General features: G+C 51.8%; 1 protein-coding gene across 4 annotated transcripts in view; it reads left to right on the top strand.

Moving 5' to 3' along the window:
* The window catches only part of SBNO2 (strawberry notch homolog 2), a 101,588-nt gene that overhangs the window by 78,167 nt on the left and 6,706 nt on the right, over positions 1-16,715 (top strand). For all 4 annotated transcript variants that reach the window (XM_067559156.1, XM_067559160.1, XM_067559170.1 and 1 more), the window contains 16 exons: positions 160-265; positions 913-1,066; positions 1,763-1,939; positions 2,805-2,902; positions 5,840-5,922; positions 7,035-7,235; positions 8,025-8,200; positions 8,803-8,934; positions 9,520-9,655; positions 10,586-10,698; positions 11,552-11,623; positions 12,472-12,580; positions 13,845-13,913; positions 14,283-14,426; positions 15,424-15,518; positions 16,337-16,429. In XM_067559156.1, coding sequence (XP_067415257.1) covers positions 160-265; positions 913-1,066; positions 1,763-1,939; positions 2,805-2,902; positions 5,840-5,922; positions 7,035-7,235; positions 8,025-8,200; positions 8,803-8,934; positions 9,520-9,655; positions 10,586-10,698; positions 11,552-11,623; positions 12,472-12,580; positions 13,845-13,913; positions 14,283-14,426; positions 15,424-15,518; positions 16,337-16,429 — 1,958 coding nt within the window. The remainder of the gene's footprint in view (positions 1-159; positions 266-912; positions 1,067-1,762; positions 1,940-2,804; positions 2,903-5,839; positions 5,923-7,034; positions 7,236-8,024; positions 8,201-8,802; positions 8,935-9,519; positions 9,656-10,585; positions 10,699-11,551; positions 11,624-12,471; positions 12,581-13,844; positions 13,914-14,282; positions 14,427-15,423; positions 15,519-16,336; positions 16,430-16,715) is intronic.

Genomic DNA, 16,715 nt, shown 5'->3' with positions numbered 1-16,715 from the left:
GAGGCCTGTTGCCCCTCTCTTGCAGAGGTTGCCTAAGTCATAGAATCATAGAAGATGAGGGTTGGAAGGGACCTCAGGAGGTATCTAGTCCAACCCCTGCTCAAAGTAAACTATTTATAGTTGCTGTGTCTTTGCTAACAGCACATTCTATTCAAACAGGTGCCTCTGAGCCAAAAAACATGATTTACATGAGCCGGCTAGGAATCTGGGGGGAGGGAACCCCCTTCAGAGCATTTGATGAGTTCCTCCATGCAATTGAAAAGAGGTATGTCACGGGAGACCTTTCTGGTTTCCCCTTCCACTAATACTGTATTTAGTAACTGCCTTCATTTGGGTTGGGGGAAAAACCACTGGCTTCGGACCAATGCTCCCTGCCAGTTGCTCGCTGGCTCTGCCATTTCTGCCCCCTTGTGACATGCAGTGTATCTGGCTAGTACGTACATATCGAGCCATCCCACAAATCTGACAGCAGACACTTTGTACCTACTGAACGGTGGGTGTTAAATGCCAAGTTAACTGCCAGCATCTCTTCAGAATAAAAGGAAAAATTATTTTCTATTGGGCCAGGCAGTGACGAAAGCAATGCTGACTAATGGTTAGAGAAAGGGATTTACAGTCGGGCCACCTGACTCTGTGTCTGGATCTGCCACAAACTCCATAGGGCTTGGGAAAACAGAAAGATGACATGACCCACCCACCTGTGAAATGGGGATAAGGCCTGCTCTGTAAATGCCAGGATGGGTTGTGAGTTTTATTACGATTTGAAGACAGTTTAACCAAGATGCCAAAGCAAAACCTCCACAAGGGTCTAAATCTCCAGACATGCCTACTCCACCCTGCAACTGTGCAGAGGAAAGGGATTTCATTAACCAGCTGCATCTCTTTCCTCCCCCTTCCTTCTTTCCTGCGTAGGGGTGTTGGGGCAATGGAAATCGTGGCAATGGACATGAAAGTGAGCGGAATGTATATTGCCAGGCAGCTCAGTTTCTCTGGAGTCACTTTCAGGATAGAGGAGATCCCGCTGGATCAGCAGTACGAGCTTGTCTACAACAAAGCAGCACAGCTGGTGAGCTAGTATTTCTCTGTGGCTCCTCAGCATCCCTCATTCCTCCCCAGAGGGTTACTATCTAACCCTGTGTTTTGGGTGGGTGGAGGGGTTTGAGGACGAATATTTTACTCAAGAAGTTTTGAGTCCTTTTATCCACCGCCTCTTGCATCGTTAACAAGAGCATTCAGTCATTTGTTCAGCTCAGCTGATATTGTGGCAGAGGAATCATTGGTGTGGGTTGATTTTCTTTTGGGGATATACGTGAGACCCAGTGGGGTGGGTGTCTGCTTTTGCTGTTGTCTGTATATATGAAATATGCATGTGTATATATAGGACGAGATCTCAGTATAGGTGAGAACAGCTGGCTGTTTCTTTTTTGCTCTTTATTATATTTGAGCAACTTTCTAGTGTGTTTCAAACATTCAGTGTTGAACATGGCAGAGTCTCATTAAAATGAATTATTATTTGTATGACTGTAGCTCCTAAGAGCCCCCGTCATGGCCCATGATCCCTTTGTGCTAGGTGTTGTACAGATGCAGAACAGAGTTTAATCATGCTCCTTAATCAGCACATGGGAGGATGTAAACAAAGAGCATCAATAGGGAAAATAAACTAGATATTCAAAGTCCCGATAGTTTTAACAACCTTGTGTACTACAGTGACATGAGTTAGGGACTGGAGTATTAACCTCTTGTCTCTTGTCTATGGTTCCAGTGGGCAGAGGCGATGGTGGTGTTCCAGCAGGTGGCCGACTTTATTGGCTTAGAGTCTCGGAAATCCTTGTGGGGTCAGTTCTGGTCCGCTCATCAGCGCTTCTTCAAATATCTCTGCATTGCTGCTAAAGTTCGACGCCTCGTTGAGCTGGCCAAGGAGGAGCTGGCAAAGGACAAGGTATGGTATTAGAACCCAGGTGCAAAGGGTCAGAAGTCATTCGTGCCACAACATGCACTAGTGCGTCCCTCAACATCTCGCCTGGGCGTTTGGGTGAATCATCGCTGTGATAGTCATCTTTGATGCCTGTTGTCTTCTTGTAGAATCAAACCACTTTGAATGTTGAAGTCCAGACGTGCATTGTATAGAAAACAACCTATGTACAAACTGAGGAGGGTGGGGTAAAAAACTGGAAGGAGGGTATTTTCATGCTCTTGGACACTAATCTGTGATGGTGCGCCATGAAAAGGCAGCACATACCTTGCTATATCATTGACCTAAAGGCAGCTATCCTCCATAGGTGAAACCAGGATTTCAGATATTTAATTTCCAACAGCTCAGAATGAATGCTGATTGGTTCTTAGCACTGTTTTATGGTAAACATGAGCAAATGTACTTGAAATAGTATTTTGAGTCAAATTAGCGCTAAAAGGTGTACTGGATTCTTCAGCACTATGTGGCTGAATGCACCTGGCATTGCATTCATTTGAATGGGCTTTGGACATTTCAGAGAGAAATGTTGGGAAATCAATTTGTTGCAATAATAAAGCATCATAACGGTTTGTCTCTTAACATTGTGGGTGCATGTAACAGCCTCAGGCATTGAGAGAGGGGGTGTTCAATAGGTGCCCAGTTCTAGGGCCAAGATACTACTGTGTGTATGGGGGAGGAGTTGGAGTTCAGTGTAGAACATGCTAACAATCTGAGAAATGGAATCTCTTCTTGAGCTTATAATGCTTTGCTGGGAGTGTTGCTGCGCAGTAAAATATAGTGTGACTTCATCTCGCTGACACGTGGCCGTGCTGCCCTTTTGATTTCTCCCCAGTGTATTGTCATCGGGCTCCAGTCCACTGGCGAAGCTCGCACCAGGGAGGTCTTGGATGAGAATGACGGGCACCTAAACTGTTTTGTCTCTGCTGCAGAGTGAGTTAACACCCTTGTGCTTTGAAGGGGAGGAAGCATGGGTAGCTCAAAGGTACCATGAGGCTCTGTACCAGGGCTGCTTGCTCTTTGTGGTCTTGTGAATGCAGATCCTTTAAACCTTGAGTTCTAAATGAGCTTTACGTGCAGAGGACACTTTGTTTTGAAACGGTGTGTTTCCAAAAGTGACTTTATGTGCTAAGGCCCTTTAAATCTGACTGCGACGGCTTTGCCTGCTCTTGCACATGCAGATTTAGTAATTGTGTGCACACGAGGCCAGCCAGATGTGCAGCAGCCTGATTTGTGCACACAGATGCAGGTTTCCATGGGCACAACAGGCGCACGTGCATTTCTGTTGGAACTTCCATCTCCCACTCTGGAAATCATGGCCCTCAAAACTGTGAAAAGACAAAACATATTTTTAAAGGCACAAGATTAAAAGTAAATGAGCAAAATAATCTGGTTCAGCGATATATATTAAGAGCTTGCAAATGTGCTGTAAAGTGAGATGGCAGCACTGGATTTTGTATGATCTCTTACCGTCCCACCAAAAATCCTGGTTTCAAGAAGGTCGTCTTTCAGCATCAGTCCATAGCATTCGATTGCCGTGTCCCAGTAAATCACTAGTTTGTGATGGTTTGATGATATATATTTCTACCTCAGTTCATTTGAGAGCTGATTGTACCCAATGCAAAGTCAGCTGAGGGTGATGGGGAACACAAAAAGCACTGAGTCCCATTTTCAAAAGTAGCCGAGGCACTTTAGGAGCCTAAAACCTCGGCTTTCAATGAAACTTAGGCACCTAACTCACTTAGGTGCTTTTGAAGATGGCTCCCTATTCCATGAACACAGCTGCCCCTGCACATCAGGTGGCAGGAAACCAAACTGCTAACTGAGACACGCTCCAGCTGAGTTATGTTTCCTTAGGGCCTGTGCGATCAGCGGGGCTGCCGTTAGGTTATTTTTGTTTGCATCAGTTTTCGTTGCTGGTGGAAACAACTGGAGCGAGCTAGACTTGGAATGTGCTATTGAAGTGCAAAGCATCCCTGCTCCTCCAGGGCATCTCAGTTTTGGCCTATTCCACCCCAGTGGCCCCAGTCCAGGTGTGGTTCCACTTCCTCAAAGCAAACACTCGCTTGTTAACTGGTGCTGTTGAATTGAAGCAAGCCAGGTTCCAACAGCTATGTCGATTTCACACTTGAGTTGGGCATCTGCATAACCCAGGCCGGAGGAGGTCATACTAGAGAATCACAGTGGTCCCTTCCGGCCTTAAAAATCTGACTCCTTGTTCAGCCTTTCAAAGGTGAAAGGGTGCTGTTAGTGGTCACCTGTGCTGGCCAGCTCTGTCTCCCTTCCTGCGGGGCAGGAGTTTACTTGCTGGATAGTACCATCTCCTAAAGTGTCTACTTCACAATGCAGCTTCCTGGTTCTGAAGCCCGTCAGCGATAAGGGGGTGTTCTTAGGGGAGAGTGTTTGCAAAGGAGCAGTTGTTTAAATGATGCTGACAAGACCAGAAGGGAAGGGCTGCTTGCTGTTTGCTCAGTGGAATGGGTGAAGGCTTATAAACAACTTGGTTAATGGGGATTCCAGTGGAGGAGAGTGAGAAAACACAGATGGTCAGAAGAATAGCAAGGTGGATTTCATGGCAAGGGGACTCAGAACGGGAATCCTGGCTTGAAGGAAGCACAATCTGATTTCTGTTCGAAGTGGGTTACAGCCCACGAAAGCTTATGCCTGCAGAAATTAAACGTGTTAGTCTTTAAAGTGCTACAGAATTCTCGTTGTTTTTGCTGTATACAGACTAACACAGCTACCCTCTGGAACTTTAAGCCTTCTCTGAGTCTCGGAGCCAGCATTGAGGGCAAAAGGCATTTCCAGGACCACATAATAACAATTGTTTAACTCCCACCCCCTCTGTTCCGCCAGGGTATGGTGGTGTCTCTCTCCCCCTGTAGCACCTCTTCTAGTGGACCAGTCTGGTCTTAGAGCCCCTCCTCTATTCCCCCAATACCCCTCTCACACCAGGTGGGAATCATGTCCATACCTCCCAGCTGTTGCTTTCAACATTTGTTTCAGCCCAGGCTCATTCAGCACTGCTCCTCATTGCACATGGGCTCCGCCCCGCCCAGTCCAGCCAGCATTGAAGCATTTACTCTTTCGTTTGCAGTAAAGCCACAAAAGCATCCGTTTGATTTCCACCTCTTCTGATTTTTCCATCCACCTAGACCCACAGTGTGTTCCATGTTTTATCACTGGCCTTTACCTTGCGGGCAAGCGTTTCCGCATCAGGTTAATCAAAGCACGTTCGTTAGACAACAGCGACCCAGAGTCTGCCATTTCAGGCAAGTCCATTACAAGGCCCAGGGTTGGAAACACTGAGCCACAAAACACCTGGAAGAGAGGCTTTGGATGTTGGAATTTGACCAATGTAACAACCTCCAAACACAGAGAGTGTCACGCTTAAACCATGTTCTCAGTTACTCTCTAAATGTGGTGCCATTATGGCCTGTTTCATGGCAGTGCAATGCCTGAGGCATCTGCGCTTATACTGCAACAGTGCCCTGGCTTGTCTGTGCTGCCCCTGTTCAGCAGGAGTAGCAGGGAGTCTAAATCAGAGAGCATTTCTCCCCTGGTATTGTAACACACAGCATTCCCAGTGTGCATGTTGTACGGCTGAGGTCATGCCAGAGTGAACCAGTTTGCCATCAGAACCCTCTGGTGAAACACAGCCGCCTGCTTCTCTCCATGCGAGTTCATGTGGTTCCTCAGATCCAGGCTGTGCTAATCGATAATCGGTCAGACTCACTAACAGTGACAGAATGCTAGATTTAGCCCATTTTCCAGTAAATATATCGAGCTCTTAAATACCCATTGATACATTATAACCAGCAGATGTTCCTACTCCTGGTAGCTAGAATAAATTTTGCATCTTACTTTCAGAGGCGTCTTTCTATCACTAATTCAGAAGCACTTTCCTTCAACCAAAAGAAAGAGAGAAAAAGGAACTGGCATTAAAAGAAAACGTAAGACCACCTTCCACCACCCAACGTCTGACCTCCTGCCTTTCTGCCTGGCCCCAGCTACTCAGCCTTTTCTTTTCCTTTTCCCTTTCCCACTTCATGCTTTTCCTGCGTTGCCTTGGTGTGGGTTTGCCCTCTCTTAGAGCCCTCGCTGCAGTCTCTCACCATAGGCATGTCGCTAGATACAGCTCTCCATGTCATCTTTTCCCCCTGCAACTCATTTCCCTTCTACCAAAGTACTTCCTAGCCCCAGTAGCCATCCCTTTCCCTTTCACCCTGCAATGCAGACTGCTAGACTGACAGGCAGATTTTGCTAGAATCACAGCTGGACATCTGAGGCCCCCTTGGAGCAAGGGGTTGTTCTCCTCTCCCCCTTACGTGTAGGGTGGCAGGTGCCCTGGAAAATACTCAGTTACCTCCCCTGTTCCTGGCTGCGGCTACAGGTAAGAACTGTCTCCAGTACAACCTGTGTTCCCTCTGTGCTGGGTTTCTCTGCAAGCAGGTTGGACCCTAGCTCTGGTGACCATGGTTACATGTGGGAAGGGGCAAAACCGGGAAAAGGAGAGAGTGGTAAAGGCTGATTTACAGAAATTGCCCAGGCAGATTGCTTCATGAGCGCCAACTGTTGGGGTTCTCTGCCAGCTGAGATCTGTAAATCTTACATGGCAGGGGCATTTCTCTCTGTGCTGGGAATTAAATCCTGATGCAACTGATTTTTCTGCCTCAAACACTAAGGCACCAGCTCCCTCCTCTTGCCTACTGATTTTCCTTTAGGGATAGTTAAGCCTCTTTTCCCCCACAAAAATAGAGGGGAGGAGAGGAAAGTAGTTGCAATTCTGCTTTGCTAACACGTTGCCAGGTGAGAGCAAGGCACAGTTTTGGACATCACAATGTGGCTGTCTTCAGCCGTGGCAAAAGACTGGCTTATTCTTCCTCTCCCTCTTTTTCCCTCATGCCCAAAAGGCTGCCCCTCTCTCTGTTCTGCCTTTCGCTTGAGGTAACGTCAGCTTCCTTCTGACCTCTCCTCCATTCTCCGAGCCAGTGCCTCCTGTTCTGTGCTGACACGCCCGGTGGGCACTCTCCTGCCTGCTGACGCGGCTCACTCTCCCTCACAGGGAAGCAGAAAGGCCGCTGTGCCAAGGCCCTGAAGGGCCTGTACGACGTGGCGGGTGTGATCAAGATCAGTGATGACAGCAGCACCGATTCCGAGGTGGGGCTAGACAGCGACTTCAACTCCTCCCCGGAGTCCCTGTTTGACAATGACGACGTCATCTTTGTTGAACACACCTTCAACGGCTTTGCATCCGAAGACAGAGGTGAGCCAGGCTGGTGAGCTGGGGTTACTTCCTTCCCCATCCAGGGACAAGCCAGGCGTTTGCGGGAGGTCAGGGGACACCTGTCTGGGCTCTCTCTGTTCTGTGCAGAATAACGTTCTGAATGGGTCTGACCAGGGCTTTGCTTCGTGTCCCATGTGGGACAGCGGTGCTGCAGAGCTGATACAAAGGCACCTGTCTTGGTGTCTGCCCAGGGAAAGGGAGGGTCCGGTCGTGTTTGGGAGTGGCCGTGCTTCCTTGGCAGGGATTGGCTGGCTGGCTCACCCACCACCTCACAGCTCTTCCTTGTGTCTCTTTAGGGAGATGGATGAAATGATGCTTGCAGACCTCCTACCCTCCATGTTTTTCCAGGCTAGTGCAGACTTGCTTGGCTGTCCTGCACTGCCCAAGCTGGAGGGGCAGGGCATGGGGGAGCCCCAACTCCCGCGTACAAAGCAAACTGCCACGTTTGTATAATAGAACAGCTGGTTTATAACTGATTTATGCCTAGTTGTGGTCAGGTTTGGAATTGGGGGTTGGGCTGGAGTGTTAAATACCAGCCTATATGAGAGATCTGCCATGCTGCGCACTCTTCCCGCAGTGAGGATGAGCGAGCCATCAGCACACACACAGCAGTCCTTACTCTTTAAATCAGACAGACCCCTCCCCTCTCAAGACTCAATCTGGGTCGCTTTATGGTTCCTTTTCACACTGGGGTCCCAAGCTCTGTGGCTACTGTGTTCCTTGCAATCCCCTGGCTGGACCCTAAGCGTCTGCATTTCAACCTTGCAGGCGGTGTGCACTTGCTAGGATCCCAGAAGGATGTGCATGGCCCGGGAGTGCTAGAACACGTGGAGAAAATGAAACAGGACCTGCTGTCGAAAGTGAAAGTACTGGGCAGAGAGCTACCTCTCAATACCTTGGATGAGCTCATTAATCACCTTGGGGGCCCAGAGCACGTGGCAGAGGTATGTCAAGAACACGGTTGTCTGGCTAGCCTCAAGAAAAGGCATTGGGGCTCAGGAGCGAAGACCCGACCTGCTGTTCACCTCTCTGACCACCAGAGGGTACTGTGATGCCAGCCCTTGGAGAGATTGGGGCGTGCTCCCAGCTGCAGGGGCACCCCTGGGCACTGAGGTTCACATCTGAGCATGCAGCTGGCTAACACGTAGCACCTGCAGACGTAGTTCCTGTCCAGTGTGTGATGGCGGGGTTGAGGGAGTTTCCGGAGCGATCCCCCCTTTCATGCTTTCTGCATAATCTCCCTCGCCTTGAGGCCCTGGGTTGCAGCTCCCTTCCTACTGGCCAGGACTCCCTACTACGTATTTACTGTAGTCTTGGACTAGTTACTTCACTTCACCACCTCAGTTTCCCTAATCTCCAGGGCAAAAACTCCCGTTGGAAGCCGTTTATTGCTCCAGGTCTGGCCAGGATAGACGCCTGCCCATGTGCCTGCCGCAGTGAGCTGCACAGTGTTTACTTCCCAAATGCCCGATTTCACCCTTGCGTGCCCCCATTTCTGTCTGTCTGTCCCATTAACGTCCTGTTTCTGCCCTGGCGGGCCATGTAGATGACTGGCCGGAAAGGCCGGGTGGTGTGCAGACCTGACGGCTCCGTCATGTATGAGTCCCGGGCTGAGCAGGGTCTCTCCATAGACCAGGTCAACCTGAAGGAGAAGGAACGTTTTATGAGTGGAGAAAAGGTGAGTGAGGCTCTGAACCAGGGACCCCGGCAGCTGCATACTTGGAGTACATAGATTGGCAGAGGGCTTATGGGCAGCTACCCCAGATGCATGATGGGACGTTGCAGACATTGCCTTGCCCCGGGTGTATGCGCATGTGCTCGTCCCAATCAGTCTCTTTGTGCTGTCAGTGGCCACTTGCTTTCCAGCGGAGGAGAGCTGGGCGTGACTGTGGAACCTAGAAATGCTGCTCATGCCGGGGTCAGAGGGGGGCGCAGCAGAAAGTCCTGTGGGATGGCCTGCCCCAGGGTCTGAACACCCTGCTGGCCTTCGGATGGAGGCCAGTGAGGCAAGTCTCGCACATGAGGGGGGTAGAGCACTAGACAGCTGTGCCAGCCCCTCAGGCCCATAAAACGAATACATATTGCGCAGGCTTGACCTGCCGGGAGGTGACAAGGAGACAAGGGACCTTCCGTGGATCAGGCCTGACCGTATCCTGGGATTTCTCTGCGGCAAGGGCCTGCCCCTGAATGCTGAATAGCAGCTCTCCCAGGTCTCTGGGGATACCGCTGCATTGCCTTCTCACTTGTGCCGTGTCTCTCTCAGCTCGTAGCAATAATCTCCGAGGCCTCCAGCTCAGGGATCTCTCTCCAAGCAGACAGGCGGGTGAGGAACCAAAAGCGCCGGGTCCACATGACACTGGAACTGCCCTGGAGTGCAGACCGGGCCATTCAGCAGTTTGGTGAGCTCCGGGCATTCTTGCTCACTCTCTCCTTCCCTCTCTGTTCATTGGCTGAAGGGTTCGGTCCTTTGGGTTTTCGGCAGCCCGGCAAATGAACACCCGCCTGCCTTGTTCAGCAGCCACAGGGAGCCCAGTTGTGTTCTGCGGCACAAAGTGCCAGCCCTAGACATGTGGGGCTCCTGCATCCTGCCAGGAGGCCAGTCCAGGCACAAGGCAGCTGTGATGAACTTTCCTTCAGGGAAAGGTGCAGCGCTGAGCTGGGGAGAGCAGGGGGGAGAGAGTTTATAAAGGGGGAAAAGGATGGCTTGTCTGTGGAAGCAGAGCAGAGCTCCAGATCCTTGCCTAGGTCCCGTAGTGGTGCCTAGGAGACACTTGTCAATGCTAGAGAACCTCTCCACAACCAGGAGTGTCTGATTGAAAGGCTCCTCACTGAAATAACTAGGGGTACTGCACATGTTTATGGGGACGTGAGGGGCTGGACTGAGTCACGGTGCAGTCCAGGACTGGGATGCATCAGCAGAGCTGCGTGTATGTGAAGCTAGCATGGCAGCTGGCCACCCTCTGAGCCTGGGGTGAGACAAGCCTCTCCTGACGAGAGCGTTCGAGGGAATGAAAGTACGGCCCCACTTTAAAACTGGAGCGATTTTGTGACTGGCCAAGCTGCTGTGATCCTGGAGAGGTCAGGGCAGCATCCCGGATGGGAAGGTCTGGGCAGCACAATGACAATGAAAGAAACGGCCTCCTCCCTCCCCAGAAGAGAAGATTTAGGTTCTGTTTCAAAGCCGGTAGGTGCACCAGGGGAAGATTCTTTCAGTTTGTTCCTTGTGAAACACTGTGTTCCCCACTTCCTGCGCAGCAACTTCCCCAGGCTCGTGGGCCTTAGGCAGCTCCCCCGTCATTCACCCCCTTTGCTCCCTCATCTCTCTCCAGGTCGAACGCACCGATCGAACCAGGTCTCTGCTCCGGAGTACGTCTTCCTTATCTCTGAGCTGGCGGGGGAAAGGAGATTCGCATCCATTGTGGCAAAACGCCTGGAGAGCCTTGTAAGTGCTTTGCAGGGTGGCTAGAAATAAAATCCGCACTGCCTCTGAACATTTCTGAGTGACTCTGCTTCCGGGGCACCTCTGGTCCCCAACAGAACGCGGATGAGGGATTGTGTCACCCTCGGCTGACATGCAGCCACTTCTGCTGTGCAATGAGGAAGCTGTTTAACAGCCCGCAGAACAGGAAATGAAGGAAGCACTACGTAATTGGGATGGTAGGGGAATTTCAAAGAGGTGGAATGTAAATCTGGATGCTGGAATTTCCCAGCAGACAGGAGTTAACACCCATTCTTTTCCAGAAAGGAAATAGGCTCTTTAATGACCATAAACTATCATTGCCTCAGCTCCATGTTTCATCATTTCCAATTAATCCATGAGTGTCTGTGAATGTTAATATACTAGCACATCGCTGCTGCCTTAGCATCTTTGGGTACCCACTTCTTGTGAAACGTGCTTTACTTTTAGACCATCCTTCCCAGATTATTTGCAACAGCTCAAATTAAGAAAAAGAAACACACGTGAAAAGACAAGTGGCATGTAATCTAACTGCGGTGTTGAGGTTTAATGTCCTGTTTTGTTCGACAGCCATGTGTCACGTGATACCTCAGATATCTGGAGGAAAAGTGGCATTTTCCAGAAACCAGAGCTGGTTTGTGATAATCTCCCACAATCCCATCAAATCCTGGTGCATGCTGTTGAGGCTGTTCAGATACAGCCCTTTGATGGGCCCAGGACAGGTTGCCTTAGGAGTCAGTCTTTAATCTAGGGTTAACTGAGCTTCGTTATGGATGCAGTTGCTTTTCCCAGTGAGTCTCTGCCCAGCCTTTCTGAACAGCTTTGTTTCTCCTTCCAGGGTGCCTTAACTCATGGAGACAGAAGAGCCACTGAATCCAGAGACCTCAGCAAATACAACTTTGAGAATAAGGTGAGCTTTAACAATTCTGCATGTTAGTGTGGCAAGCTTAAAATACCCAGCACCGCCCTTTGGTAGGACTCTAAGCATGGCAAAGAGCCAGTGCTGGGCTCCACGGGCGATGGCAAGCTAGGCTCGAACTTGGGAGTGCTGGGAATATGGCTCTTTGTTTTGTCACAAAATACAAACGTACGGCGAGCGACACAAGAGAGCTTTCGAGACCTCACGCCTCGTAACGCCCTACAGGAGATAGGTGTATCCTGGTCTCATGTACAGAGAAACTGAGGCAGAGATGTTGCATAACTTGCCCGCATGCACAAAGAGAATTTGAATCAGGGCCAGGCCCTCACAAGCTCCCAGTAATAGGAATGCCCAGCTCTTATGTAACACTTCTTTCATCAGCAGATCTCCAAGGGAGGTTGTTAGTATCATTGTTCCCATTTTACAGGTGGGGAAACTAAGGCACAGAGAGGGGGTGACTTGCACAAGTTCACCCAGCAGAGCTAGAAAGAGAACCCAGGTTGCCTAAGCTCCAGTCCAGTGCTCCATCCACTAGGACACACTGCCTCTCCCTCCTGTGCTTAGGCCTTGCCTCTCAGAGGGGCTGGAAGAAGACTCATGTGTCACACTAGCTACCCAATTGGTGTCTGTACCCGAACACATTAAGTACCGGTCAGGTTCTGGATGGATGTGCCTCTGGTGGCTGTATCTACCTCAGCATCTGGCAGGATGTTCTATGTCTTCCCACCCATTGCTGGGGAAAACATCATGCCCAGATCCCTTCTGCATCCCCTAAAGTGTGTTTAAATCAGAGTTCAGGGCTCCCCATCTCCCATGTGACTGTTCTCTCCTTTCCACAGTACGGGACCAGAGCACTAGACAGGGTCCTCACCACCATCCTCAACCAGACTAAGAGCAAGGTGCCTCTGCCCAAATACTACCCAGGAGGAGAGGATGTCTTTTTTCAAGGTAAGAACATGGTGAACTGCGGGGTTGCTCCCTGAAAGTGTTTCTTGCAAGCTAGTTCGTGTGCGGCAGGGATTGATCCCTGCCAGGAAAGCTGGAGAGGGCACGCGGAGCAATTCATCGTCCTCCTCCTGGTGGAGAAGGACCAAAGGGGCCAACAGCAGGCTGACGGGAATAGCTAGAGGCAGGGGAAGGGGCAGCACTCCATGGTAGGTGGGGTGAGTCAGATGGCAGTGCCCCTCCCCAGACATGGGAGAGTGCAGATGTGGGATCTTTTCTTATCAGGGATGTCACGGCTCAGGGCAACAGCACCTGTATTTTCCCCTCATGGGCAAGCAAAGGCACCCGCCTGCTTTAGGTTCCCAGCTGCCACCTCTCTTGGGTGGAGACCCATGTCTCTCTCCCTCCTGATTGGGGTATTTCTGGTAGGCTGCACAGTTTGCCGCCTACACTGTGAATTCCCAAGTAAGCCAAACTGCCTGTGCAAGTCTGCTTTGCCTTCCCCTCAGAGGCCATAAACAGCGTAATGGCCCACGGTTAGCAGGTATCACCCAGCCCTTTCTAAGCAAAGTGAAAGCATAACAGAAAATCCTCAACACAGTAAAAGACCTTACACGCCTGCTTGTAAGATTACCAGAGATTATCCCAACTCCCACTGGTAGGAGGCAGTCGTCCTAGTGCCACAGAGGGGATTTTCTGTGGCTACAAGTTTGCAGCAGCTGTTCGCTCTGAACAAGCATGCAGACTGCGCCGATCAGCCTGTTTCTTTATGCAGCTTGGGCCTCTGACCTTGGTCTTGTGTAACAGGTGATCTGCAGACAATCGCTGGCTCTGCAGGGTATAGCGTCAAAAGGGTGAGGCTTTGGCACAACTAGGGGTGATACATTTCCTGGGGAACCCACTTACCTTGTTTATCCCCAGAGTTTATTCTTGTCTGGCACCCTTGTTTCAAATAATCCTTTGAAACTCAGACGCTTCCCGGGGTTTACTTTGGTCACATCTCTCCCCAGAGAAGTTACACACAATCCTCCCCTAATACAACAACTTTGCTTTGTAAACACAATGGACTCCAGAACTACTTTGCCTTCATTCAGTAAGGCTTTGCAAGGAGATTGCCCTATCTGTCACCGGGGGCGTGGCCGTCTCAGCAAGAGCGGAAGCAGCCCTGCAGCAGGACTGCTGAGAGAAGGGGCTTTGTGGCATGTGGGGAGGACAACACGACAACGCATAACCTTCAAGGCATGTGCTTCTGCTTCTGTCATTCCAGAAATGATACAAGGTCTCATCTCCGTGGGGATCTGCTGCAAGAAATACGACTCCATATCGGTGGAGAAGGGTAAGCCTTGGAGTCTTTCCTCTCTGGCCAATGGAGGGCTGGGCCGAGAGAGGCAGTTCCCATAGCACACATTTACTGCCGTCCTGCTGGCCCGGGTCAGACTAGCTCTGTAGACACAGCACTTGGGTAGTCGGAGGGAAGTTACGCAGGTCTGGGCCAGCAGAAGCAGAGCATCCTCTCCTGTCCTTGGTCTGCAGGGCCCCACCTGACTACCAACCAAGCCCTGAGGGCACTGAAGTATTGGCTTCCGGTGGGCCGCCCTGCCAGGCCCCCTGGCGAAGGCAGAGGTGCCTCGCTGCTCTCTGGGTCGGGTGGGGGAGTTGTCACTGAGCTGCTCAGATTCCCTAGCCTGAGCTGTTGCCATTGCAGACTGCTCCATAACCAAGTTCCTGAACCGCATCCTGGGCCTGGAGGTGCACAAGCAGAACATGCTCTTCCAGTACTTCACCGACACCTTCGACCACCTGATTGAGAAGGACAAGAAGGAGGGCAAATACGACATGGGCATCTTAGGTAGGAGAAGGGAAAGGGGGGCAAACTCCTCCCTGCAGGGAGCCCACTGGTGTCCTGTCCCCCGCTGACCATCTTCCCTACCTGCACCCTTCGAACCCAGGCACTTCTTCAGTGGCCAGTGGCTTTCTGTGCCAGCTGCTTGTTACTTCCATGGGCGGCTGGGTGTGACTGGCCTGCCAGAGGCTGGAATAATTACACGTGCATCCTACACTCCTTGCCCCCATTAGCTCTTGACCTAGTCTGTCTTCACACTAAGGTGACCCCCCCACCCAGGTGTAGAGAGGCTGATGCCCTTCCAGGCTCAGTCAGCACCTATCAGGAGAGCAGGATTCAAATCCCAGCCCCTCTCCCCCTCCCCAGGCTTTCCAGTGCTGGGAACGTTGGCCACGTGCCTACCGGGTGGGTTGCTGGGGGAGAGGATGTTGGTGCCGTGACAGCAGCACAAAGGGACTTCTCTGGCTAATCCAGGGGAAGGGAGCAGCGCTCCGAAGGGCTCCGTGCCTGCTCTAAATTGGAGGGGATGGACTCGCGCAAGGAAGGTGGGGCGCCCTGGCTGGGGATAAGCCTGTGCTGGGTCTGTCCCACACAGGAAGGATGCTTGGGGCGGGCTGGGAGGAACGGCGTCCCCAGGTTGAAGCCCCAAGCTGATCTGGTGTCCACACCTTGGGTGGTTCTTGTAGAGCAGGCCACGTCCCAAGAGACGAGCAGGCCGCAGTGCAGCTGAGCAGCCTGTGGGATTAAGGACTCTCTTCTTCCCCAGTAGCGCCTCCATCCCCAGCTGCAGGTCCCGTGCTTGGTTCCCTGCCCCGCAAGGAATGGGAAGGAGTTGTTGCACCGTAGGGAGTGGCTGAACCAGTGCAGGGCTCCCGAGAGGGCAGGGTGGGGACCCCCAGCAATGAATGGAGGTGGTTTGGGGATGTGGCCGGGCTGAGATGTGGAGCTTTGTCACTCCCCAGAGGGGGTCTAAGAGCTGAGTTTCCTTCTGCTGCCTCCATAGACTTAGCCCCTGGAGTGGATGAAATTTACGAGGAGAGCAAGGAAGTTTACCTGACCCCGGGGCATCCCCAGGACGGGCAGGTGGTGCTTTATGAGGTAAAGTCTCTGCCAGAGCAGCCCTGCGCGTGGCCACCCTTTGCACACAACCGCTCTTGGGCAGCCCTCACTCCGCTGTTGTTCCTGACCTGCCTCTTGGTGCTCCCCGCTCTCCCCTCCCTGGGCGTAGGCCTGCACAGCTGCAGGAAGGACTCTCTCCCGCACACTGGTATGAGAGGTCCCAGGCAGGGATCTGGGCCTCTGGTGCCAAACACTGTACGTAGGAACCAAGGACAGTCCCTGCCTCAGAGAGCTCAGGGGAGAGCCAGACAGAGGGGACAAGGTCACAGCAAGGGTGGCTTTGTTGGCACCCGCCAGTCAGCTCACCCCGCATCCTAGCGCGTGAATAATTCAGCAGCTAACATGCCCTCTAGTGCGGCACTTCCCGGACGCACCCGTCCCATGGGACGTGTTCTGGCCGAGATCTCGGTAGCGCTCTGCCTACCCCACTCACCTTTACATAGACCCTGCGATCTCCTGTTTCCCATCTCACACCATCCCCATGGCAACTACAGCAATTGTTTCCATGGAGGAGTCACCACAGGGAAGCACTGGCTGCATCTTGAACTTCTCTAATGCAACTTAGCAGCTAGAACCAAGGAACTGGAGCTAGGTGCCCACAGACCACAGCTGCTCTGGCAGGAGCCACGTGCTCCCGTGGACCAAGCGTCCTCCGGCTCTGGTTCGGCCCCTTGGAAGCCATTGCTGCTCATATCTAGGCCCAGGAGGCTGTGCGTGTGTGGCGAGGGCCTTGTGGAGGAGGGGACGCTCTGACACTTGCCATCCATAAAACACGGGGCTCTCGTTCGTCCTGTTAGATCAGCGTGGACAGAGGCCTGAAGTGGGAGGAGGCTTACGAGAAATCGCTCAAACTGACAGGCTCCTATGACGGCTTCTACCTCTCCTACAAGGTGAGTTCTCCAGGGCTGCTTGCCCCTGGGTTCTGAGATGGGCTCGGGGGCGGGGGCAGCATCTGATTTGTCGGCAGCCAGCAAGAGGCCAGTGGCAGTGATTGGTGCCTCGCTGCCTGGTCACCAGGGACCCAGAAAAGCCTCCGACAAGCTGCAGTTTCATTTCCCCCAGCGTGGGGGAGAGGAGCTTACTTTAAAAGGCCGAGGGTGGGGGAGGAGGGGAACTGTAATGGGAGTAACAAGAACGTCCTTGTTCCTGGAGCCATCTCGGCTCGGACAGCGCATT

The sequence above is a fragment of the Emydura macquarii genome, unplaced genomic scaffold, assembly GCF_026122565.2.
Source record: "Emydura macquarii macquarii isolate MOO-44397 ecotype Brisbane River unplaced genomic scaffold, CSIRO-AGI_Emac_v2 contig_306, whole genome shotgun sequence".
In the NCBI taxonomy this organism is placed as follows: Eukaryota; Metazoa; Chordata; order Testudines; family Chelidae; genus Emydura; species Emydura macquarii.
The sequence above is the reverse complement of the archived record's forward strand: the minus strand, read 5'-3'. Positions and strand labels throughout refer to the sequence as shown.